This window comes from Athene noctua, chromosome 4, assembly GCF_965140245.1.
Source record: "Athene noctua chromosome 4, bAthNoc1.hap1.1, whole genome shotgun sequence".
In the NCBI taxonomy this organism is placed as follows: Eukaryota; Metazoa; Chordata; class Aves; order Strigiformes; family Strigidae; genus Athene; species Athene noctua.
In genome coordinates this window covers 62,207,056-62,233,974 of record NC_134040.1, presented here as the reverse complement: position 1 = coordinate 62,233,974, position 26,919 = coordinate 62,207,056, and the positions used below count along the sequence as shown (strand labels likewise).

The following is a 26,919-nucleotide window of genomic DNA, read 5'->3' as shown; positions in this document are numbered from 1 at the left end:
CTGACTAGCAAGAGAAAGCCCCTCTGTAAAGGTGTGAGTGCAGTGGATGAAATCCTGGCTCAGAGCAACTGCAGATGCTGAGGAGCTGGAGCACACCCGAAGTCAGCTACCATTTGGTCAGTGCTCCTTAGCGCTCTGGGTGCAATTTGAGTGAGGCACATGGCTCCTGTGAGCCGCACTGAATCTGATCTACATGTCCAGTGCTGCTGACGTGCTGGCAAGCCTGCCACGAGACTGTGCTGTCCCCTCAACCGTCTGAGGAAGCGCAGGATCCAGGGCGGTTGTAATTTAGAGCAACATACCATGTAGCATCTTTTCTGTCATCCCACTCCCCAGTGAGAGACAGATGTGTTGTCTCTAATTATTCGCTGATTGGTATCGGGAGATACATTAACATAATTGGCACATTTGTTCTAATTAACAGAGGGAACCTGCCACATGCCACCCAACATGAAAAGCGAGAGCATCAGCAAGAGCAGAAAACCCACAATCACCATGCCAGCTATACCTTGGAGCTGTGGCCAGACTTGTGCTGCTGCTGCTGCAGGATATTTCCAGCAGTAGCCTGAAATAAGTCAGTGCACGCAGAGACTAAGACTTGCAAAGCCCAGCCAGGCTTCTGTGCAGAGTAAATGAACACAGGGAACATAAATCACACAAGCGATTACATACGCAGGCGAACCTATTACAGAAGCTAATTGCTGACACAAATTTAGCCATACCAAGTTACTAGCATTACTAGACACTTAAATCTCTTGGCACACTGGCGTATGCGTGACTGTTTTAGGAACTGGTAGAGCAGAAGCACATCTGCTCCAAAAGAAACCCAAGAGTGGAAAAGGGATACGAGCTCATCTAGATCCTCCCCTCCTGATCGTACGAGTTGTTCCTTATGCCTCTTGCAGCCTCAAGAGGAAAGTCAGCAGAGTGTGAGTCCTGGATCCTGGTCTCTCATTGCCTCTTCCACACCAACCTGCCCTAGAGAAATCTTCAGAGCAGGAAGCACCTGCTGAAAACAGCAGGTCTTCTACCCTCTAGACACAGGCAAAGCCCTCTGGTGAAATTCTCCAGAAGAAACACGATGCAAATGGCTGGGAGCAGTGAGAGATTTGCCTCGATAAAAGGTGATTTAGGATTCTGGGAGGCAAGGCCATTGCACCCCTGCCTTCCCTGTGCCTGGCTGATGTGGCAGGATCACTTTCCATCGGCACTGCAGCTGGTGTTCTCTGCAGCCATGCCGACTGGTGACGGAGGTACCGCTTTGCCTTGCCGCAGTCCCTGCTGAGCTCCCACCGCCTCCAACTGCCACAAGGAAATCACAGCTCCCCTGCTCCACCTGAATTGTAACAACAGACACGCATCCCATACCACTAAGAATAAAACATTTGTGAAGCTAACTACTGATTTGGACACAGTACAAGATGCCTAAGTGAGACAGAAAACTTTAGCAGTTTTCATATGGGCTATTGAGCCAGCAGCTATTTCAGTTACCTTGAGACTTGAGTGCCTCTTTGAAGAATGTTATTTGATTTTTGGATTTGGTTTCAAATGTACACTTTCATCCCAGCAACTGCCTGCTGAAGAGGATGCTGTCCTTCATGTACTACTTGCTGGAAATAGATTTCATAGCCCTTTAAGTTTAAAAAAAAAAAAAAAAAAAGGGTTGTCTCCAAAGAGGCTGAAATTACAGCTATGAGAGACTGAAAACACATATTGAGAATAAGACAGCAAATGCAGACCTCCATGACATTTTGTTCAGTTGTTGCTACTGTGCTTCTGCTGCCAATAAGGGGAATTTGCGTTCCTGCTGTGGAAACACTTCTTTAATTGCACATATATCCAGCTTTCTGCTTGAGTTCTAAAATCTACATGGTGTACGTACAGCTGCTGGATGTCTCCAGCCCTATTATAGCTTTGTTTCATGTACAATGGGGAAGTGAAGCCTCACACAAGAAATTTCAAAGGCTGAGGTGGATTGGTAGCAGCAGACAGATAACTTTATTTCACAGAGCCTCAAATTCAAATACAGATCCCAGCATTATTAACTGAAAACCATGGTGGCTGCCATGTGGCCACCAGGAGTTGCTAGGCTCCCCTTCTGACTTGGAAGATGGGCTTAAATTGGAGGTCCCATGGCTCACGTGTGTTGGTTGGCACCTTTGGCACTACGTGGGCATGGGGACTCCCCAGTCACTGAAGTGACTGGGAGGGGTCTGTTTGGAAACAGCTTTAAATGAGTTACCAAAGTGATATCTGCAGTTCTTTGGTTGGATGGATAGATGGATCTCATCCTTCACAGCACAGAGCCATATGCTTTTCAGCATCTTTAAATTCAATAAGGGAACAGGACGTTGGGAGGTGGCTACAGTTCCTGAGGACAGCCCCTTTCCCATTCTCCCTGAAAGTTGCAGAAAATTTCTCCTACCAGTTTTGAAAGGCATAAAGGGTTCTGTCCAGGTTACACTCTTTAGTGAAAGAAAAGCATCCACTCTAGAAGCACACATAAATTCCTGAGCAAAACCCAGCAAAACCTGATCAATCAATTCTTGAGTGACAACTGACATGAATGCTGCAGGCAGCATTTTGGAACATGCCAGAGGAACTGACCAAGGCAAATGCTATAGCTAGGTGTCTGAGGGTGGTGGTAAGAACTGAGGGCTCTGTAAAGAGGAGTAACTCTCACACTTCAGACACTATGTGGCCTGTTGGCTATAGGCAAAAGCTGGGAGGTATGCTCATCTACCACATCAAAAAATGCAGCTAAAAGCTGTATCCCACAATGCGTATCTTCTAAAAATATGCATAAGGTAAAATGATGCTCTTTCTGAGTACAGACTGAAGAGAAGAGGTTGTTTGTGATAGCTAAACCAGCACCCCAGAGCTATCTCCACCACAAAAAGCAAGCTGTAGAGAGGATAAGCTAGCAGGGTTCACATCAACGCTCTTGTAGAAAACCTTCCATTGTAATATTTTATAGAGGACCTAGAAACCCAACCATTCTCCAGTCCTACAGATCATCCTTGCCTATTGTCAGATCAAATCATACAGCAACTTGATTTAGTGAGGAGCATGCTCTGCCCTCACTTATATCAGCATCAATGGAACTGCACTAGAAAGGAAAAGTATAGGGGTAGTAGATCCCATTTAAAATTCAGGTCTCAAAAAACCCAGTCCTGCAAAGAAGGGCCTGCACATCTTGGCATGAGTTTCTGCACTGTGGAAATGAACTGGTAGGAAATCTAAAAATAAGGCCACCTAATAAGCTAGCAGCCAGCGTATTTCCCAGCAAAGCACAAGACCCAAATGCAAGCCTATCCCAAAGGCAAGCAGGGGGTTGTAATCTACCTCTCACACTTCTCAGAAATGCCCTGACCACCCAACCATGTGAAAAAGAACAGAAACGTATGGGACCAGACATTGACAATTAGAGGGAGCTTTATCCATACTTTTGGAGTATGCAATGCCAGACCTTATGCAATGGCTGTCCAGGGCAAAAAGAATGAGCAGTCCTCATTCATTCTGGCTTGCTCTTGCACACAAACCTGCCTCCCCCTCCCCGCTCTTCCTTCCATTGACACCTGAGGGTAGTTCTGCTGTATGTTGCAAGGCACTGCGAAGGACAGTGTCACTTCCCAGCTAATTAGTATCTGTGGCCACAAAACCCTCTACTCGCTTCTCTTAGAGCTCACTTTCCTGCCGGGAATATAAAACACTGACTTGGCGACACACACCTGCATGGAAATGCATACACATGAACTCTCAATTAAGGGAAAACTGCTGCAAAACATAAGTGGATCTCAAGAAACAAAGCAAACAGCGGTCATATTAATAATCAATTAGATGGAGCAGCCACCTGATGCTGCCAATTTGGAGAAGTCCCCAGTTTCCACCAGCTTTTGCCTGCGCAAGAGCATCTGAAGTCTGTGTCACAGCCATCTTAACTTGGCAAAACACCCTCTTCTGCCTCTTGACTCAGGGATGGTTTTCCCCTTGCTCTAGTTCCTAATTAAAGCCATGAATGTGGATAAATATCAGATCCAGTTTTAAACCCAACTGGGTCACCAAACTACGCTACACCCTGTTCTGCAATTAAGCTACTCTGTGAAACACCTCAATTATAATTAAAGAAGCAATTATCCCCCCATTAAAGGCACCGAAAATCATACATTTTAATGCAAAAGTTCGCCTGGCAGTTTATGGCATATTAACCAATCTTGCATCTCATTGATGTTTTGATCTATAACCTATCACAATGAGGTAATTTGATGTGACTCAGTGTCTCTAACTATATTTTATCATGTGCAATACGATGCCGGCATCTTTCAAAGAACAAATTAAATGAGCTAAGGGGTTAATTGCTAATAACTCTGTCATTACTGCTGGAGCGTCACAGAATGGGATCCTTCCTGCCTTCTCAGGTTAGGTTGGAAAAAATGCACACACAGAAGAGAGCAGAATTGAAATGGATGTTTCTATTGACACTGGGGAGCTGCAACTGTCTGATTTCTGCTGAGCACTGGCAGCTCCTGCTGAGCCTGACAGGTCAGACTGCTTATCTCACCACCTTATCCTATTCCTCTCCAGTGAGGAAAAGCAGAAGGCAGGGAAGCATGGAACTAGGGTAGGGAGTTGTTTGTTTTTATGTCCATTCCTTTTTTTTTTTTTTTTTTTTTTTTTTTCCACAGCAGGAATATGTAAGTTTGCCCCTTCACCCCTCAGCTACATGTGGAAACCTCAGCGTAACAGCCCCTGTGCTGGTCCTCCGGCTGCTTGACTGGGCCATGCATTGAGAAAGACAAAACATTTACCTGAGTGTTTCAGAACGTGTAGGTAGGTTCAGCTTGATATTGGATATAAAAGTGGGAGTGGAAAGGCATGCCACTGTGCACCAACATGTTTGGGGCTGGTGGGCAGGGGTATATGGCCACAGAGAAGCTGATCTGGTTTTCCCAGAGACCAAGCAAACCCCTGGTTCCTCACTTTGTCCCAGGTAAACAAGCAAGACATACTTTGATTTGACCTCAGGCCATGAGGCTGGTGTACATTAACACACCTTCTTCTGTTTGGAACTTGGGTGTTTTTTTAAACTGGCCATGATCTGAGCCTACTCTAATGCTCATCATGTCCTAGTGGATCTGAAGGACTGGTAAGTGCTGCCTTAAAAGCTTTGTCTGCCCATCTCTGTCCTTCTTTCCCTCTGGAGCAGCTGTATGCTGCTATTCGGTTCAGCTTTTCAGTAATAGTGAGATTTGCTCTAGCATTGATCCATAAGAGATTGACACAGTTAATTGCAATTAAATATGCTCAAAATTATAAGACTAAATTCCCCAGCTACTGAAAAGAAGACAGAATGTATCCTTGAGTGTGGCTGTTCCCACCACTTTGAAATACCAGGAAAAAAAAAAAAAAAAAAAAAAAAAAAAGAAGGGCGAGTATAAAATCAAAGAGAAAAAGCAAGGGGAAGATGTTGGGACTCTGGACTCCAGCATTACATTACACTGAATGTGTATTTTGTACGGTTTCACAGCACAAGCTTTTCTTCCTCTGTTTTGGTGTTAAATCCAGTGACTACCTCAGAAGCCAGAAAGTGGAAAAAAAAAAACAAAACAAAACGCAGTGCCCAGACTGGGAAGAGCCTGAGGTGCATGCTCACCAAGGCATTTGGAAACGCTGCTCACAGCTGCAACATATGCATTACCTTTACCTGGAATCAAAGCAGTCTTTCAGCAAGATGGAAAATAGCCTCAGCCTGCTGCCGGCCTTCTCTCAAGTACTTTCTTACCTGTACCATCACATCAGAAACTTCTCCAAGCAAATAAACAAAGTCTTAAACAAAGAACTCATTCATCTCTAAATTAAAATAATCATGTAATCCTTAAACCCACCAAGTTACCTTTCATCTTTCCTTTTTTTTTTTTTTTTTTTAAATTTATCTTACCAGCTTCAGCAAGTGGCTGTAATAACGTGTCGTGTTAAGGTATTCATATTCATTAGTGTTCAGGTCTTTGTTCTTTTAATAGTGTTGGAAAGAATCTACAAAGAGGCTGTATTAGGCTGCTGTCCAATCTGGGTGTTTGATCTCCTTCTGACTTCAAAAGTCAGAAGAGGAAAAAAAACAACACTAAGAATGGTTCTTTTGAATGCCAGACGGGAGTATACGATTTCTGAGCCTGCCAAGTGTTAATTGGTGTCTGCTCTGACCGTGGTACAAATAAGATTCAGAGTCAGTTCATGTACAGTCATGAATCTTGGCTATTGACAGAGTGAGCCAGCATACTAGAAGGCAGGGAAAAGTGCAATTATTATGAGACCAGCTCACAGAGGATCTTTTCAGAGATCACTTCCACGCATCACGTTACAGCATACTGTTTGGGTCCCAGCCGCCTCCCTGCGCATTACAGATCTTTCCGAGGGAATAACTGAACTGGCTGCTGAAATTTCAGAGGTGCTTGTAACACTGCATTCAAACAAACTACCCGTCATCATCAATCTCTGTTTCTAGCAAAGGTAATGAAGTTCCCAAGAAGTACCCTGCACTGCCTGAACAACATATCCCATTGCAAACACTCCTGTCATGGCACAATAGAAAGCTGATTTGATGCAAAGAAGCATCAGAAAGGAAAATAAAAAATTCCTGGTCCTGCTAAATTCCTGAAGAAAGCCAACTGACTAATATTACAGTTCTCAGCAAGCTGGTTTGGCAGACCTAAACATTCTTAACAGTTCTGGGGATCTTACTGGGGAAAGAAAAACAGCCTACAGAAAAAGAAAATAGGGAAAATCTTCTATGCTAATTATTCCTTATAATGTTTGTGGACATGTTTCTGCAATGCTGATTAAATCTAAACTTGGGTTAGATGGGGAGGTAACACTTTAAGCTTCATCTCCTGAGAAATCAGTCATCATTTCTGAATGACAACCACTTTTCTACTTAGCCATGACAGTCTTAACTTATCCTAATGTAAACTGGCAACAGTTTCTTCCGTATGTGGCAGAGGAAAACCAAGGAGAATTCAGATAGAGGAATTACCATCATTAACAATCATTTTTTCTTTCAACAGCCACAGTGGATTTAGGATTTCAGAGCCTCCCTGTGACTCAAGAGATCACTCCTTCCGTGAGCAATGAGTCTAAAGCTGGAACTACCACTTACACTTAGGGAAGCTCCTGTTCATGGGGACACCCACTGCTGTCATGAGCACAGATTTTGCTGAAGGGTAGGTTCCCTCCTGACAGGTGGAGGCCAGGCCACCCACTCTGGGTTTATTTAAATGCCAGTAGGAAAACCAGATAAGCCTTGTAGATGGATTAGTAGGCTGACACATCCCCTACTTGTACCCACCTCATGCTGCTTCTCCTGGGAACCTGTACATCCGTGCTGAGCTGGCTGGCTGGTGTACACACAAGCACATGCACAAACATGTGAGGGAAATATAAACTGGCAAAGTAAAAATTAAAATGTCTTTGCACTACACTTAAAAAGTGCCTCTCAGAATAAGTGAAAATTTTTTTTCTTTAAACGAAAAAGGAAAAATAGTAGGCAGATATTAATATGCTCCACCAGCTACATGCCCTTTGGATGCCAGATATAACTGTGATTGTATACCGGGACTTGTGGAAAGCCTTTGACACTGCCTCACACAACATCCTTGTCTCTAAATTGGAGAGACATGGATTTGATGGATGGACCACTCAGTGGATAAGGAACTGGCTGGATGGTTGCACTCAAAGAGTTGCGGTCAGTGGCTTGATATCCAAGTGGAGAGCAGTGACGAGTGGTGTTCCTTGGGGACCAGTGTTGGGACCAGCGCTGTTTAACATCTTTGTCAGTGACATGGACAGTGGGATCGAGTGCACCCTCAGCAAATTTTACAATGACACCAAGCTGTGTGCTGCGGTTGACACGTTGGAGGGAAGGGATGTGCCATCCAGAGGGACCTGGACAGGCTTGAGAGGTGGGCCTGTGTGAACCTCATGAAGTTCAACAGGGCCCAATGCAAAGTCCTGAACATGAATCAAGGTGATCCCATGCACAAATACAGGCTGAGTGATGAATGGATTGAAAGCATCCCTGTAGAGGACTTGAGAGTAGTAGAAGATGGAAAACTGAGTATGAGCCAGCAATGTGCACTCACAGCCCAGAAAGCCAACTGTATCCTGGGCTGCATCAAGCATGGCCAGCAGATCAAGGGAGGAGATTCTCCCTTTTCACTCAGCTCTCATGAGACCTCACCTGGAGGGCTATGTTCAGCTCTGGGGTCCCAACATAAGAAGGACACAGACCTGCTCAAGCAGGTCCAGAGGAGGCCACGAAGATGATCAGAGGGCTGGAGCACCTCCCCTGTGAGGACAGGCTGAGAGTTGGGGTTGTTCAGCCCAGAGAAGAGAAGGCTCCAGGGAGACCTTATAGCGGCCTTCCAGTACTGCAAGGGGGCTACAGGAAAGATGGGGAGGGACTCTGCCTCAGGGAGTGTAGGGAGAGGACGAGGGGTAATGGTTTTATACTGCAAGAGGGTAAATTTAGATTAGATCTAAGGAACAAATTCTTCACTGTGAGGGTGGTGAGGCACTGGCACAGGTTGCCCAGAGAAGCTGTGGCTGACCCTTCCCTGGCAGTGTTCAAGGCCAGGTTGGACGGGGCTTTGAGCAACCTGGGCTAGTGGAAGGTGTCCCTGCCCATGGCAGGGGGTTGGAACTAGATGATCTTTCAGGTCTGTTCCAACCCAAACCATTCTATGATTCTATTATTTTTGAGAGGGAAACAAAAACTGAAACAAAAATACCTGCAGTTCTGCCCAGCAAGGCACCATAATCCAAAGCCATTAATCAGTTCCCAATCAATCTTGTCTACCAGCAGCTGTCATCAGCTCTCCATTACCACCTATTCATCATGCCATGTCCTAACTCACTGCACGATTAGCAGGCCTTAGTTAGGATGTCCAATTGCCAGAACATTGCTGTTGCTGCTCACCTCAGCTACTGGGATGCCTTCAGGAGGACGGCACTGGAGCAGGACCTCTTGCTCCAAGGACACTTCTTTCCCTAAGGGCTCCTGCTCGAATGTTTTCCGGAGATCTGGGGAGAGAGAAGGAGAAGAAAAAGAATTAGTAGTATTAATAGCTGTTTGTTTAAATTATATTTGATTGCCATAGTGCATAAATGTGAGAGATCTTCCTAAACAGAGAAAAGAGCATTTCTGGTCCCTGGAAAGTGAAGCACTTACTTAAAAAAGCCTGGGACGTGGTTTCACTTCATTCCAACTTTAGGCAGTCAAAGGTTTCATAGTATATTTATTACTTCTATTGTAATAGAGCATGTGAAACCAGTGAGGATCCAAGGCCTTACTGTGGAAGGTCATGTCCAGACACAGAACAAAAAGCAAAACAAGTCCCTTCTTCACATAATTTACATTTGGTAAACTATGCCAACAAAGTACTAAAGAAAGTTATGGAAAATTAGATAAATCTGTAAAACCAGAGCACATAAGCTGAGCTGCCTTAAACTCATGGATGAAAGTGCTCGTGCTGTGATTTAATGTACTTCTGGTTTATAAGCATTAACTTTACAATTTTAGCTAATTTGTCTTCATCTTATCATTATCCCTGTAGCACTAACTGGATAATAACAATAATAATAATAATAGTAATAGCGATGTGGAGCTGAACTGTGCTTAGATCCCTGTACAGCACCACAGAAATGTGGCAGGCAGAGAAAGCATTGAACATGCCTCCAAACATCAGACCAGTTCATCATACTGGACAGCTGTGCACTCTGGATTTTTTGTAAGATCTTTGTGTTGGTGGTAAAATGGACTTGAGAAGTACCCTCCTTACCACTGGTTCCCTATTTCCTCCGTGGACCAGCACCCTCTCTGCTGTGCCAGGGAGGACAGGGTTTTGGAGAACCAAACTTTCAGCCCCAGTAGAAACTGGGGATATTTCTCCCTGCTGCTGGTTCCTGCTCCAAATGAACATGGGGCCATGTTCAAAGTTACATCAGAGAGCTGGCCTGACTTTAAAAAAGCCTTGAAAAAAGTTATTTTTATTCGACTTTTTGTTCTGAAGTCCTATCCCAGCTCACAGCAAGGTTGCACAAATACTTGTATCATATTGAAAACAAGTCATATGGGAACAATTAAAAAGACAAATACTTCATATTTAGAAGTCATAACCTGTGCTTGTGCTGGAAAACAGATCATTGAATTGAACCAGTTTACAAAGAAAGCATTCAGAGTTATTTTTTATCTAGATTATCTCAAAGATCTGATTTACAGCTGACCCACAAGGAACTGCATCAGCACTACCAAAAGGCAAAACTTGAGGCAGACAGAAAAGGAGATGGGATGTCTGCCACCAAAATCAGCTCCTCTGAAACTCGCTTTCAGATAGCATGATGCCTCTGCCTCTTATCCTATATATTGGGAAAATTTGGTTGTTCAACTACCTAGAATTAAATGTCAAGCTAATTGTACCATGGAAAAGCTTTGTCATAGCTGGAAATGTTGATTTTTACTTAAGCTGATAATGATAAACTTCTAATGTTCTTAAATCTATGCATTTCCCTGGTGAAACTGAGGCACCTTCCCCTGCACTGCAGACACAAGAGCAGCAACCCCAAATTGCACTACCTCCCCACCACTGGCATTCCTGCTCCCTCCATCACACAGAGCAGGGATGCTGAGAGACCCTCTGATGGGATAGGATTTCGGGCCATAGTTTGGGGCACAAAAAGATAAGCTTTGGCAGATCTTACTATGGCAATACGAGAAATTACTGTATCCAGCTGTCTGCTTGCTTGGGGATTACCCTCTATCGAAGCATGTGTCAATGTCACAGCTACCTTACTACAAAATCCACCATTTCAACCTCAGTTGTTGATGAAGGGGGATTTAACCTACAACACCGGATAACTTATGGCAAAGAGGAGAAGCAAACATCTGGAAGTGATCACTTCTTAGGATGACATGCCAAGCTGCACCAGACTGTGCCTGTTAACATCCTTGTTGCACTGCAGTGAGTGTCCACTCACTTCCAGGCCAGTGAGGCTCACACAGAATCACCAAATCACAGAATTGTCTAGGTTGGAAAAGACCTTGACGATCATATAGTCTAACCATTAACCTAACACTGACAGTTCCCAACTACACCATATCCCTCAGCGCTATGTCAACCCGACTCTTAAACACCTCCAGGGATAGGGACTCCACCACCACCCTGGGCAGCCCATTCCAACGCCTAACAACCCCTTCTTTAAAGAAATGCTTCCTAATATCTAACTCATTTGTGTGAGAGTGACTACAGCAAGACAACTGGCCAGATTAGGTCAGTCTGTGACGCCTGTATGTGGCTCCTGTCGCACTGCCATCTCCAGCATCACCAGCCCACCAGCTTCATCCCACCCTCTCTGACAGGCTAACCAGGGGACATTTGGGTTGCATGGCTCAATTTGAGTAAAACCAAAATCCTCCAGATGCCCTGTGGGTGGGAGTCATTCCAAGGGCAAAACACTGAGTTTTCGCTGATGCACTTCTACATGGAGATAAGCAGCTCTGTCAGGAGCATCTAGCAGGTACACATACATGCACAGTGAGGACAATTAGAACAGATATATTGTTCTCTAATATCATGGCTGAGGATAAATGAGAAAGATACTGTGCTGGTAATAGAAGCATATAAGCGCATATAAGCACAGTAATAAACAGTATATTAATAATAGCTTTCAGGTGTTCAGATATGGAGGGATGAAGACAGTAGAGGCAGATTAGATAGATAATAATCTGAGGTTTTTTCCTTGACATGTTGATTTACTGTCCTGCCTACCTTCCTGAAACATTAATAGAGCTCTGAAATTCTACATAGCCTCACGTGCACAATAATCATGTCTCTCACAAAGCACTTGCCTTTGAAAAAAACCCTCCAAATTTTACTGCATACAAAAGTAAATAGCATTAGTCTAGAAATGTGTAATAACAGTAAAAAAAATCCACTTTAACCTCTTTATTATCAATAGCTGGAATTGCTGGGTTTGAACAGCCCCTTTTCCCTCAGAACCACTGCAGTGGTGCTGCCGCAGGTGAGACAAACCCTGCGGAGACCCCGGCCCCCCTGGCTGCCTGTCGTCCACAGAGCCTTGCTGTGTGCGGATACTTTTACAGCACCGTTGGATTCGAGCGGGTAATGATCCACAAACTAAAAATATACTAAGTGGGGGCCTTGACATAACAGACAGTAATGTTCTCAAATGAGCCACTCAAAACTATTGAGTAAATTATACTAATTTGAGAAAAAAAAGAAAGTACGTAACTGTGTATTTACAAGATTGGGAGCTTTTATACCCTAATCTGTTGGCTCTCTCCCACATGTTCACAGCTTTACCCCACCAAAAGTACCCATGACCTCCCACAGCAGCCATGGCATGTACAAATAGCTACGGATGGCAGCTGTGCAGGGCACGTTTTACCTAACCAAGCATAAGGTTCACTGGTTGTAACGGACAAACAAGTTAACAAGGTGGGGTTTTAAGTGATGTAGAAGCAGAGGGCCCAGACAAACAACTTTGTTACCTACTCTAACTAGCATGAAACACCCTGCTGGGACAGCACTGGGTTTTGAACTGACTGCTTTTTTTCTATGGCGCTTGCTATGACTTCCATGGATAACAATTACACCCTTCTAATTCTTCAATCTTCAGCTTTCTTTGCCATTTAACAATTATAGTCATCATGCCAACTTCACACTGTCGACTGGGAGTGGGCGAGCTTGGTAACGTACTGAGGGACTTTGGATCTTTTCCAAGCAGAGTATTTTCAACAACATTTTTCAACTTTTCAAAGTTTCATGTGAGTTACAATTGCTTGCAAGCAAGGACAGAAGGGACACATTTTCCCAGAGAATGGTAGAAGACAAATAAAATATATTCTATTAAAAAAAAAAAAAGGAGTTTTAACAATCTTCAGAAAAAATGCCTGAAAAAGCAAAACAATAAAACATTTGATCCATGCTGGGTCAGGACCTCTTTGTTTGTGAAATGACAGTGTGAATTATTAAAGCTTCAGGTCAGCAGCAGCCCTGTTAAGGCAATGTTGAGAGAGAGCCTTCTCTACCCTCACCTTCAGTAGGGAGACACACAAGAGAAAGACAGTTGGACTTTCTTTCCTTTATTATTTTGGTAATGTAGAATAATCCCTGAACATCTATGTTAGCTATACTCTTCCTCCCCTTATACAGGTAATACTGCTGCCACAGCTCATCTCTTCTGGAGCGGAGCAAGCCCTGGTGGACAGCTCTCTCACCCAGCTGCAGGTTGGGGATATCACTGCCAGGCTCAGGGGACAGCCTGCACCCCCACCAGGCATTTTCCAACCCCTCTAACTTCCCTTCAAGGCTGTCTTCATAAAAATAAACCAAGGAGAAGAATTAAAATTCTGGTCTGCCATCTTGAGCTGGACTCTATTTTCTTTACTAATGCACAGTCTCAGTAAATTCAAAGGGGGCTCTTGTGGCATATATTGCAGCACATTTACAGCATACTTAAGATGAGACTTTCCTACAAGACTCCTGAAATACTCCTGCACAGCTCTCTTTGGTAAGGACAGATGGCTGCATTCAAAGCTGCATTGAAATGAGAGAATTTCCACAAGCATAAAACTGAAATAGTATAATGGGAAATCAGAATCTCAGTGTACACCATATTGTTAGCTTTATTCCTGAATCACTATGCTTTTTGGGATGAGGGGCATTAGATCTTCATTTTGATGCACTGCTAAATGACTGCCTTTTACGTTTGATGCATTTTTAGCTTACAAACTACTGAGAAGTTGCATTTTCACCTGCTAAAGGTAAGTTTCTACAGGAACTCATGGCATTTCTCTACTTCTTTTTTCTACATGTCAACTTCTAAGAAAGAGCAAAGAATGACCCTATTATTTTTTTTTTAATCAAATGTATTTTATCTCTTTGCTGTTCTGGGTTTTACTGTGATGAGTGGGTGGGTAAAACTTTAAGGATATCTTCTATCATTTCTGAGAAATGCGATAAGAGGCAGACCAGACGCCTTCAAGGCAGGGCTAATGCAAGGGTGACTAATGAATGAGCATGAAAAACGGACACTTGTCAGCCAGGAATTAGACGTAAACCAGAAACAAACAGAACAATGCAGCATTACTGTCAGGGAAAGATGGATTTCTGCCCTTGGTAGACCTTAAAGACTCTGTGCTCCTTCTAGTAACTCCAATGTCAACTTCCCTTCTGTAACAAAGAACTCAAAAAATGAGCAAGCCCTAAGAACACAAAAAACGCCCCACGTTATTTTCTATCCAACTTTCCTGTTAACTATGTCAATTGAGAGAAGTATGCTTGGTGTGTGTTTTCAGAGGAATAAGATTTTAAGAATGTGAAAAGACCTTCATATTTCCATGCACAAGAAAGCTTGCTTTATATGGGTAAGTATATACAAGCATCCATATAAAAACAAACATGTCATAAGCAAAAAATGCTATTAAAACACTAGGAAAAAAAAGGAATATGGCTTGGCACTATTTTAACCATTATTAGAGGATTAATAGGTAGCCAAGCTCTCCACTGCAAGTCTCCTTCGTACTGCTGAGAGTGTTCTCAAGAGGCAAGGTTCAATGCTGTTTCATTTTTACCTAGCCTAATAAGAGATACCCAAACAGAAAAATAATTGGGGAAAAATAGTGGGAAATTGCCACTGATGTTCTACAAAATGAAAGAGTATCCATATGCTTGTGAAAACATATCTCACTGCATTTATTCCCAAACTTGGATAACTGATGGTCAGTTAGAGAAACATGACTAATATTGGAAAACTGGCCTGTTTCTCTTCCATCACTTTTCATTATGCAGGTGGAGTTACAAGATGCCTTTTTCGGGAAAAAAAAAAAAAAAAAAAAAAAAAGGCATTAGAGTCTGAATTGTAATTCTAAATGTAAGAAACCATGTGCTATCGGGCATACTTTGGCCTCTCTTTTCTGTTCACAGCTGAGTCTATGACCTTTGTGCAGGGATCAATCACACTGGTGGGTAAGTAATGGAAAGGTTAGGTACAAAAACCTCTTTCTTTTTCATTTTATCCTCATGTGGTTTCAGCTCTCTGTTGTTAATTAGATCAAACCAGACTTCCACTGAGACAGTCACAGGATTGTCATCAGTCTGTAACCGAGGGGATCCTTCTGAAATCTCCATCAGTTGCTTTGGTAAGTGTGGTGCCTCACCCTGCTGAGCCCCTTGCTGTATCAGCCACACGCTGGGTGTTGATCAAAGCCTCCTGCACTCCTTCAGTGTGCTGCTGCTCATGGGATGAGATCGCAGCTGGACGTTGCTGTGCTCTCAGCCAGCCCAAGCATCAGTGGCTGGAGCTGAGGACAGAAGAAGTAAGTCAACACCTCAAAATCCCATCCTTATGTTCAATACACAAGTCTGTGCCACTCTTTCCTTCTCTCAAAGGGCTGTTTTACATCTGGCCAGCCCTAAAGACTAATGCTGCAGCACCACAAGGCTGCCCCAGCCACCTTCTCAGCCTGAAGATGAACATCAGGGACAGGGGAGTTTCCCCCTTTCCAAAGATGACCGGTAGGCTGCAGCTTGTCCTGAGCTTGTTCATAGCGCTCCAGCGGCCCATGGAGCGAGGATCTGGGCTGTCATCCCACACAGCCAAGAATCAGCATCAGCTTTCACAGCCAAGCAGCTGACAGGGACTGAAGCAGACTTCTTGAAAGTGCACAACATCTTTTGGGGATGCAGGCTGCTACATCCTCCAACCTGAGGTACAGAATGAGGAACAGCTTTTGCTTGCCAGGCGACAATCTGCAAGATGCTTTACCTGAGCCCGGGACCTTCTCTCCTTTTTTACAGTCTGAGCAAATGGTAGGTGCACAACTGTGAGTCCCTCATTCTGCCGATGGCGTCTTCAGCCAGCTGGGGATAACGTTGCACCCTGACAACTCCTCAGAAACTCACAGCCTGCACATCTGCGGAAAAAAAAACTTTTTCCTCCCCCTCTTCAGCTCTAAGATAGTTCAGTCAGCTTCCATGTGGGCTATGCTTGTAAAGAAGAATGACCCACTCAACACATTTGGTATTGATACAACTGTAAAAAATATAAGCAAGAAAACTTTATCAAGAATCCACTGAGCAGATGGGTTCCCAGGTGTACATCGATAGCACTGGTCTCCTCTTATATATTTACTTGATAGCTTGATCTTTCTTGTTCTTCTTTGTAAGCTTAACCTGCAAACTAACTTATAAACTTAATTCTATTCACGATTTTATTTGGTAATTGAAGACGGAATCCAAAGTTCTTGCTTTTCAAATAAATCTAAATGTAAAGTTCACACGACCTAATCTCAACAGGTGCTTTTTTTAGATGACAGATATACTAAAGGTACTAAAGATAGACATTAGAAACATCTGGTGTACATTGCAATTCATATGTAGAATGGAATTTACAACACACTGATACACTAAAGCAGAAAATAATTTGTATAAACGTGCTATTTTGTCTTTGCTCTTCTGATACACTAATCTGACTCACACAGTTATCTGGTCACTACCAACCAAAATATACACAAAATTTTCTTAACTTCCAGACTGCATTTATGTTTCACCATAAGGCACTAAGCAGACTCTAATGAATGATGATGATTTTTTAGGCATGACAGTGTAGGTAGAATATTCTCAAGGCTCCTACTGAGGAATTTAATTAATATAAATTCAGTTAATGGGTTTCCTTTTGTTTTTAAACAATGCTAACAGTAAAGCCAAGTCCATCTTAATTTATAAAGTCTTAGCTCTTTATTACAAAGCAACGTGATTTGTATTTATTACTGTTACAACTGCATCCTTAGTTTGGAAGTCAGTCATGCCTGTTAACTTGGGAAGCAGTACAGAAACACGCCTGTCGGGAGCAAAAACAGAGTGGTAGTATCAAATCTGTTAAATGCTCGGTTAACTTCTCTGCTGCCCTTTCTGTGATCTGCCGTTCTCTCTTCAGTAATCTCAGCTCAAGACCACATGCCTCAGTTATCCCTTTATTAACTACAAGCAGCAGATATTGATTAGTAGAAACTTAAACGGTACACAAGGAAGGAATTAAGGTCCTTTCTCTGCTAACTCTCATACACACTTATCAAGCGCACAAAACACATTTTTTGGTTATTTTTTAATACTGCATATCCTGGACATACCTCCCTATTAAAATTTTCAAGTGATGCCCTTCCCAGCTCTCTCTCCTTATCTTGACATCCATTCAACTTTGTATCTATTGCAAGGTACTCTAATGCTTTGCTTGCTACAGGAACGTGTCCTCACAGTTTTACTTGGATTAGAAGAGAAAGAAGAAAGGCACTGAAGCAATGTAACATCGAGCATGGACCCCAGTACTAAAAAGTGAGATAACCAAGTGTCAGTAAAGAATCTGTGGGGTTTTATTCATATCTCTTTCTTTGTATGACTGCACACCCCTTGTAAGTGAAGATAAACCATCGGGTGAACTAGTCTACTTTTCTGTACTGCATTTATCTTATCAGTATATAGTATCTGACATGCATAGATTAGCTACATTCCCTTGAAAAAAATGTCTGAGGGAAAAAAGGCTTTTAGATAAGTACATAGGAAACGAGTATCAAATTATACAAAAGATTAACAAGCATAGTTCCTTACTACATCAGGGCTTCTGTATTGGGTCTGGCTGAACTGGAATCGGTTTTCCCCTATAGCAGCCCTCACGGTGCTGTGGTTTATGCTGGGAGCTGCAGGGTGTTGATAGCACCCTGGTGTTGTGGCTGCTGCTGAGCAGTGCTTACACAGCACCAAGGCTCTTTCTGATATTTTCCCCAGTGGGACGGGGTGGGCAAGATCTTGGGAGGGGACACAGCCAGGACAGCTGACCCGAACCGACCAAAGGGATATTCCATACCATATGACGTCTGCTCAGTATAAAGCTGGGAGAAAGGAGGAAGGGGGTGGGGTCACCCTTGGTCCTCCGAGGCAACTACTACGTGTATTGGAGCCCTGCTTCCTGAGAAGGCCCGACATCGCCTCTTCATGGGAAGTAGAGAATAAATCTGTTTGCTTTTGCTTCCGCGCGCGGACTTTTGCTTTGCTTTGCTTATATTAAAACTGCTTTTGTTTCACCCACAAGGGTTAGTTTATCTTCTTTCCCCTCTTTACCCTGTTGAGAAAACAAAGGGAAGGGGGGGGGGGAAGTGATAGAGCGACTTGGTGGATACCTGGCATTTAGCCAGAGTCAAACCATCACAGCTTCTTAAAATGACTTTTTTTTTTTTTTTTAATTCTGATTTTAAGATAATGAATAAGGGAAAAGAAGAGACTATCCACATTCATTACACAAAGAAAAAGTAACAGAAATTACAGTGAAAGCTGCTATTTTCTTATAGGTTTTCCACAAATCCAAAACCTGGCAGCAGATTTAGGGCTTATAGTCTTACTAAATTTTCTCAAGGACAGAACGAGTTAACATCATGAAGTCAGTGAGGCTACAGCAACACCAAACTGGAACAAATGAAAAGTGAGGTTGCTCCATGCACATGGGCTCAAAGCAATTTGTCTTAGCCACCCCCTTTATTATCTGATCTAAAAATTAGGTCAAATCCTGCAGCTATTGTTTAGTCTTTATCAGATGTATTTTCCAGCGGGTTTAACTCTACTCTCAGTTACACAGGCTCAGACCTCATTCATCCTTTTAACAGGAATTTTGCCCTATTTGGCTTTATCTGTTCAGTGACATCAGTCTTGTTACATAAAATTCACATTAAAACTTTATATTGGGCTTGGGTTTTTTTCAGCCAAAGGTAAAGCTACCCAACCCTCCTCCTTCCCTCTACAAAAGTAACATTTTTTTAATTGAGCAGAATAACTGCATCAAAACGTATTAGTGACTTCTAGTGCTCCTGATAGGATGTGACTAGACTAAAAAAGAAATCTGTGAATAAATAGGAAGTGCATTTTAGCACCTTCTTAGGCCAGTATTTAAAAAAATGTATACTTTTCCAGCTCCACCAAGATACACATTAGGTGTCCCTACTTTGCTGGTTACTGAGATATCTAGACTGGTGAAGAGTAATCCTAACAAATCCACTAGTTTAAGAGGATGAAATGCTCAGCTCTGCTCTCATGGGGAGACCAACGCCTCAGGAAGATGAATTCCATGAAACAGGAAAAAAGCTCCTTTTCAGAAGTAGCCTGCACAGAAGGGAGTGATTTCCTAGCACACTCGTGGTCCGGGAGTGCAACAGTGAAATGTTGTTAAATGCTGTGAACACTTAGAGAAGCCAGGATGTTGGCTTTAGACTCAGACTCTTTTCCTGTTTATATTGCTAGCATGGGCAGCCTTTGAAAACCAGAAGCATCTTCACCCCATATTTATAGATTGCTCCCTTCCTGAATAACTGAAGCTCTTGGCCAGAGCAATGTTGCAATTGATTTTCACAGAGAACTTTCATTGACTAGGTTGTTATGTACTTTCTGACACATGCCTGACCCTGCATTAAACAAATACAAGCCGCTTTTCCAGGATGCACATTTTTCACACTTTCAAATTACTTTTCAGTTAATTCTATTACACGCTCAGTGAACAGAGATGTTGCATGCTTTTTTTTGTTTGTTTGTTTTAATGCAGTGCAGCTCCAGCCCTTGAGAGGACACAATAATTCCAGAATAAGACCAGTTGGGCATAAGGGAGAAAAGAGAGAAAGAGGAGAAGGAGAAAAAGGATGAGGAGGAGAGGAAGAGGGAGAAAGAGAGAAGCTTTTCTTAATGCGCTATGTATGGGTAGTTATGCTACAGTTGTACCTGTCAAGATGAAATCACCAGGTTGAGATATTAAAATAAATAATAGCATAACTTAAGCAGAGAATTTTATATGCTCCATTTAGCCATCTAAAGCCGCCTTTTCCAAAGGTGTCAGCGCTCACTTTTGTACCAATTAAAAGCATAGACTGCATCGGTGACAAACGTGCAACTACAGCTGCAGACAGAGCTGGAGAGATGGGCTCTTCTGTCCCTCTTAAATTGTGGATATCCTTGATTTTCTGGATTAATAAATACTACATGGACCCCACCTTGCATCCCAGTCTCATGGCACATTGTGTAACCATCAGAAGACTTACCAGCTATGTTTAAAGTTTATTAGGAAACAACTATTATATTGCCAGTACAGGTTCAGTCCTCTGAAATCAAGGCAGTGAATACAGACAAGTATTGGTATAGCTGAATCTATAGTTTAAAATAGTGATTTTGTAGACCAAATGACATCACAAAGTAAGGCATATATCCCACATCATATGTCCGAGTTACTAAAAAAAATAGTCACGAGAGACCTGAGAAATTTACAGAATTCTGTGAAATTGGAAATGCAGAAAATGTGCTTTTGCTGCTGTTTGAAAATCTGCAGTTTGAAGGCCTAACATTTCAACTCTTAATCCAAAGGAGTCTAAGTGATTTGCCTGTGTCACAGACGCCGCCCAAGAACCTCAAATTCATGAATAAGAGGTTAAAAGAACTTCAGTAAAATACAAAGCCACATTTGAGTTACAGACACATAAAACTCCCTGGAACATATTTAATGAGACTCTTCTAAAAAAACCCCACCAAGACTCAAAACCCCCCAAAAATATGGTAAGAAAAAGAAGCAAACTCTGTATTATGAGCACCTTCAACAGAAATTTGGACACCTGTGAAGAAATGTCAGTTGATATAAAATAACTTTCATATGCATGCAATGATTATGTATTACATAGAATTTAAGTGCATAGATATGGCAGTACACAAAAGTTATTAACCATCAAGTGAACCACACTCAGACTTCTAAACTGTGTTAATTTAATGGTCATCTGTCAAGGGCTAACTGGCAGGACATGAAAATCTACTTAACTTAGGAGTCATAATCTAAAAAACCTGTTCAAACATTGCTAAGCCTCTGTGAAGTGCTGACTGCTTATAAGAAAAAAAATTGCAATCTCTCTCTTTTGTTTCAGTACAGAAAAAGAAAATCCTGAAAGTCTTGGTAAATTTCCTGCCATGGGAAAGCACTATGCACATATGTAATGGCACTTCTAATTTTGCAGGAAGACTGTCTGTACAATATCATAACTGCCCTTAACCCTGGGGAAATTCTTCTCTGAGGTTAGTCCTGTACTAAAAAGTAAAGATTCAGTCAGTTACTTGGACTAAAAACATTCAAAAATGGGTATTTAAATTGAACCTCTGAGATTTGTATCTGGATGTTTACACAGAAGGTAACTCCTCTTCGAGGATTTAACCATGTAATAATTTCTCGAGAACAAAGGGAGAACCAAGCTCTAAATGAAGAGTTCTGAACGACAGAGTCTTTCCTCTAACGTGCTTTATTTGGCTGGAAGAATTCTCTTCTCTCATTATAAATTGTTAGTAGTGCAGGAAATATATTGCAAACCCAGCTTCTAATGACCTTTTCTTACAAAATGTGTTTTTGCTGAGGTGAAAGCAGAGGAAGAGATACAATTCCAGATGATATATTTTGTTCCCATTATACAAAACAGGATTTCATCATGTGAAAGAGAAATGGGAGTCCCCAGTGTGACTACTCTATTACAAAGAAAAGCACCCTTTGAAAATTAATGAACATTAAATATTTGTACAGTCAAATGAAGATCTGTTTTCAGGGAACTGCTTGCCCTGTGTTCTTGGGGTCTAAGCTGGAAATGGTTCAAAATAAATATTGAGGTTAGTAGCCATGAATAACAATGATGAAATATTAGGGTTGAGATGACCACTTTCAAACTTGTATTACCCATCTGATTATACGATATGCTAAACACACAATTTTTTTTCTTTATTAAGGAACAGCAGCTTTATTATATGATTGCAGAGATATATACTTTCAGCTTTGTAGAAAAGGACCTGGGGGTCTTGGCGGACACAAAGCTGACCATAAGCCAGCAATGTGCCCTTGTGGCAAATAATGCCAATGGTATCCTGGGCTGCATTAGACAAAAAGTACTGGCAGCAGGTCAAGGGAGGTGATCTTTCCCCTCTGCTCAGCACTGGTGAGGACACACCAGGAGAACTGGGTCCAGCTCTGGGCTCCTCAGTACAAGAGAAACATGGACACATTGGAGACAAGTCCTTCAAAGGGACACAAAGATGACTAGCATCTCTCCTACAAGAAAAGGCTGAGAGAGCTAGGACTCTTCAGCCTGGAGGAGAAAAGTCTCAGGGGGATCTCATCCATGTGTACAAACACCTGAAGGGAGAGTACAAAGAAGATGGAGCCAGGCTCTTATCATTGAAGTCCAGTGACAGGACCAGAGGCAATGGACACAAACTGAAATACAGGAGGGTCCCTCCGAACATCAGGGAACACTTTTTCAATGTGAGGGTGACCAAGCACTGGCATAGGTTGCCCAGAGAGGTGGTGAGGGGGGTGTCTCCCTCCTTAGAGATATTAAAAAGCCACCTGGAATGAGTCCTGGGCAACTGGCTCTAGGTGGTCCTGCTTGAGCAGCAGGTTGGACCAGATGAGCTCCAGAGATCTGTTCCAGCCTCAACCATTCTGTGATTCTGTGAAAGGAACAGCTGTCACCTCATTTCATAACTTGCTTTGGTAATATTCCTACTCATTAGCTTCAGACACTTCTTGAGACATGTAACTGCTGCACTCAAGAAATATTGTTTTTGATGCTCACACACACACACAAAGGAGAAGAACAAGATTTTCCTCTTCAGAACGGGATAAACTGAAATCCTTATGAATGCTTCTGAAGGCCTTAATTTTAGTATGCAACAATAACTGCAGAAAATACAAAGCCTAACCGGTCAGAAACAAAATTTCTTTCCCAAATGGCAGAGATTCCACTTTTCCTCACCCAAACACCATCAACTCAACACACAGAGCAAAGACACTCACATGCAATACGGACGTAGGCTTTCCGGCTCTTGGTGGTGCCTGCAGAGCTCCAGGCAACACACTGGCACCAGTAATCTTCAGGCCCGAAGAGTTCCTCGACTTGCTGGCGGGAAATCTCAATGCTTACCTCTCGGACAATCAGACCTGTCAGGGTACAAGTAATGCTGGTCAATATTAGACTTACAGATAGCAAGAAAATATTGTAGGTACAGAAGTCTGCTTGCAAAGTTGTTGTGAGACCTTACAGCTCTCTACCAATATCTACTCATCAACATGGACTGTCACAATGATGTGAAGGGAAGTAAACACCACTTTATCTGCATAATAAGAGAAGTGAGTGAATGAAAACTAATCAATGCGATTCTAACTTTTATCACATGTATGTCAGACAAATAAGAGGAACAGCATCTCACCTGATATAAATTGTACCATGTCCTTAGGACAATTTACATCAAGTGATGATCCAGCCCAGTTTTATCTGCATATGAATATCACAAAACCACAGGGTCATTCAATTTATATGACTCCCTTATCATACCCTCCTGTATTTCACCTCCTTTTGCTAGACAGATACAGAACAGGGAGAAGTCCTGTTCACTCTGACACAGGAAAGAGGATTTTACCATTGCAGAGAATGTCCCAATACTCTGTAATGATGGGTACATGTGCTGCAGTATGGTTATTGCAAGCTGCAGTTTGGGGACTATTACTGTCATATATACTGTAGATACTGCAATGTTTTTTAGGTGATTTTGTAATACAGTGCAATACACTTTAGTGTCTGACAGTCTCCCTGGCCCTGCCCTCCATAACATATCTCAACAAAACCCACCCAAAACCCACAGCTGCACCAACAATGACAATGCTATCCCTTCTAGCAGACCGATACTTGCCCACATTTCCCACACAGTGCTCTCTGTTGGGAAGCCGTTTTGCTTCTCCTAAGTGCAAGGAAATACTGTGGTGTCTCACAACCCCACTGCAAAGATCATTGGTAATATGTTGATCCTCTAATGACAAGCAGTGTTCCATACTGACACAACCCCTTTCTCTGCCTCAAAATCACTGCCTGTTCAAAACACTCTTAATTTCAGCCAAGATACTGGGCGGGGGTGGGAAAGAGTGCTTACACCTCTTGTCAGCATATTTGGTCTTTGTTGCTGATGCCAAAGAATCAATAAACTTTTAATGTGTGTCTGCCTGTAGAAAACACCATCACCATTTCAAAAATGCACTCTTGCAAACAGCCTTGAATATATAAATTCACCTACAAATATTTTGTGTAGTGGGACTGATTTTCTTTTTCCTTCCAGAGTTGCCAGGAAACTCAACTGAAAGATCCTTGGATCACAGCGTGCACAGTTTGTCCCTATCACCAAACACCAAAAGGCAGGTCCTTCTGCTGAGCACGGACTTGAGCCCATGGAGGCCAGCTACCCTCAGCCTCCTGCCACAGGCTTACAAGGTGATATTCATAACGTGAATGTTTCCAATTGTACAGCACTGCACGTTCCTCAAGCGCTGGAAATGAGACCAGCCCTTTGATTTGCCTCCAGCCTCACAGAGGCTCTATTCAGGAAGCCAATGATTAATTACTGTTTGTACATTACAGTTGTGCACTGTCATTGAGGCTGCATGCTGTTTGCATCCAAAACTTGGTTAACAACCTAACAGCAGAAAGGAATTCATGCATGTAATACCATAGACTTCTCTGATGGGAATGCCTTCTAATGAGATGCATTTTCTTGATGGAGACTATCACAGTCTAGCTCCCTTTTTATTTCATTATCCTTGACATCTTTAGCCACTGAATAATCAGCTACTTTGGGGGAAACACTTAATAGCTTTCCTCCTTGAAATGAAATACTCAAAACATGGCAACTGCACTCCAAAGAATGGAAATCAAAGTGGTGCATGGGCATTTGATATGCAGTGAACATTGTGTTATAAACTTGTTCTACTTTGATGAGCTAATTTGGCTCCAAAAGGGGTCTATGGGATAGCTTTTGTCCTGTTGAGAAGAGCATGAAGAGAGTGGGGAGGGATCATGTACATTACGTACATAAAAATGGTTATATTTTCCCAGTGCAACTGCTGCTAGCCTAAAGATTACTTCAGTTCATTCCCAGTTTTTATAGCACTAGTCCAGGGAGCCTTTGAGGGTTACAATATTATGTTTTTATAATAAGGCTGATTATGACAGAGTTTGATGGAGCAGTGAACTTTGTTACCAGAGGGCTAAAGCAAGCGGGCTCATAATGACAGTACTGGTTAATAATGATTATGAAACAGTCTTAACATTCAGGACTCAAATGCCATTTTCTGATAGTCTGTTGATGATACAAAACCATGTGACAAATAGCTCCCGCTGAATGCACCAGCAGAACTTTTTATCTCTGACTTACTGAGATGCTTTCTAATTCAAAATACCAATGTACTCCAGGTAATGTCTTTTGAGACAGCCATGACATACTGATAGGTTTCAGGTTATTCAAAGTAAATTGTCCTTTGATCTTTGAGTCATATCAACAGTTGCACCATGACCAAAGAGATGCAAACCTTCTTTACATACCAAACAGATGCTGCCTCTTTCTGCTTACAAGCAAAAAAATATCATTGTGTCTTTGTCTCTAAGGTAAACTCTTTTTCCTAGAGTTCAAAATGTATCAAGCCAGTTTGTGATAGCATGAGATCATCTGGGATGTAAGGATCCATGGTCAGAACTCAAAGCTGATTCTGTCACTCTTTCCCAGTGTCACTCACTGGCACCTCATTGCACAAACAGCTACATCAATTTAGGAGAAACATCTCGCCATCTGAAATGCACCCAGCCTCAGACTCTGGGGCAAGTGCAAAGGAATGTGTTTCCCTTCTTGTACCAACGCAAAATTCTACTCCTTCTGCTAACACACTTCAGTGTAACCCCTAACAGAAAATCCCTTTCCAGGCTAGATTACAAAAAATGCAATTTGCTGAGATACCTCAAATAGCAACTGCCTTGTTACCAGCTGACATACTGCTCTTCATCAGATTTCAGAGGAGCTGGTACAGTCTGCTTTCATTCAGGAGTGTATCTGTTATCCATTTCACAGAGGCACCAAGTGCAGGACAACCCTGGTATGATGACTTCAAACAGAGATCTTCATCTTACCCCTGTTGAAGCTGCTTCTGCTTCTACACCAAACAGTAGCTGGAGTCATTAAAAAAAAAAAAAAATAAAAAAAGGCAAACAACCCGTGTCTCAATATTTCCAGACAACGTGACATACTGTGACTGTAGTTCAGGCAACTATCGAATTGTTTGATTATAGGTGAGTGCACAACCTCTGAGTGTAAAACTAGAAGTCACTTTAAAAGGAGTCCCTATATTTTCCCTAAATATATTTAGGACAAGACAGATTAAGAGATTAGCAGTAATTTATGCACCATATAACCTACTTGGTATTGGCCAATTTTACTTTGCCACAGTGTTAAATAACAAAAGGTTGCCCTCTCACAGAGAATACCATCTCTTCTACCTTACCTTTTTTATTAGAAATATATTGAATTTTTCAGTCTAGTTCCTCATATGGCTAAACTATACAGCAGGTGAAGATATGCAGCATAAATGTTTTCTCACACTGAGTAAACCGCACATTTCCAGAATTAACATAATCATGTAGATGGTGGCACAATCCACAAGAAGTCAGGATCTTCCTCATTTAAAGCAATGCACTAACAAACACAGCTGAAGGGAGATAACAGAAATGTGGGCAGCTAGAATGCTTGACAAGTCCCTTCTAATGCATATAAATCCATAAAGAGCATCTATGTAGTATTTCCAACTCGTACTCTCCCTGTGATAAATAACTAGAATATGACAAAGAAAAGCATTTGCTTGTACTGTCCAAATTTGATCTGCATTCAATGAAGTGAGAACTGTTTCTGTAGCCCCTTGCAGTCCATCTGGATCTTGGGTATGAAGACAGATATGTGAAGATACTTGGTCTAATTATCA

General features: G+C 42.2%; 1 protein-coding gene across 3 annotated transcripts in view; it reads right to left on the bottom strand.

Annotated features, from left to right (window-relative positions):
• Window positions 1–26,919, bottom strand: part of UNC5C (unc-5 netrin receptor C) — a 273,379-nt gene that overhangs the window by 64,462 nt on the left and 181,998 nt on the right. For all 3 annotated transcript variants that reach the window (XM_074905547.1, XM_074905549.1, XM_074905548.1), the window contains exons 3-4: window positions 22,924–23,067; window positions 8,972–9,075 (exon numbers count right to left, since the gene is read on the bottom strand). In XM_074905547.1, the coding sequence (XP_074761648.1) occupies window positions 8,972–9,075; window positions 22,924–23,067 (248 nt within the window). The remainder of the gene's footprint in view (window positions 1–8,971; window positions 9,076–22,923; window positions 23,068–26,919) is intronic.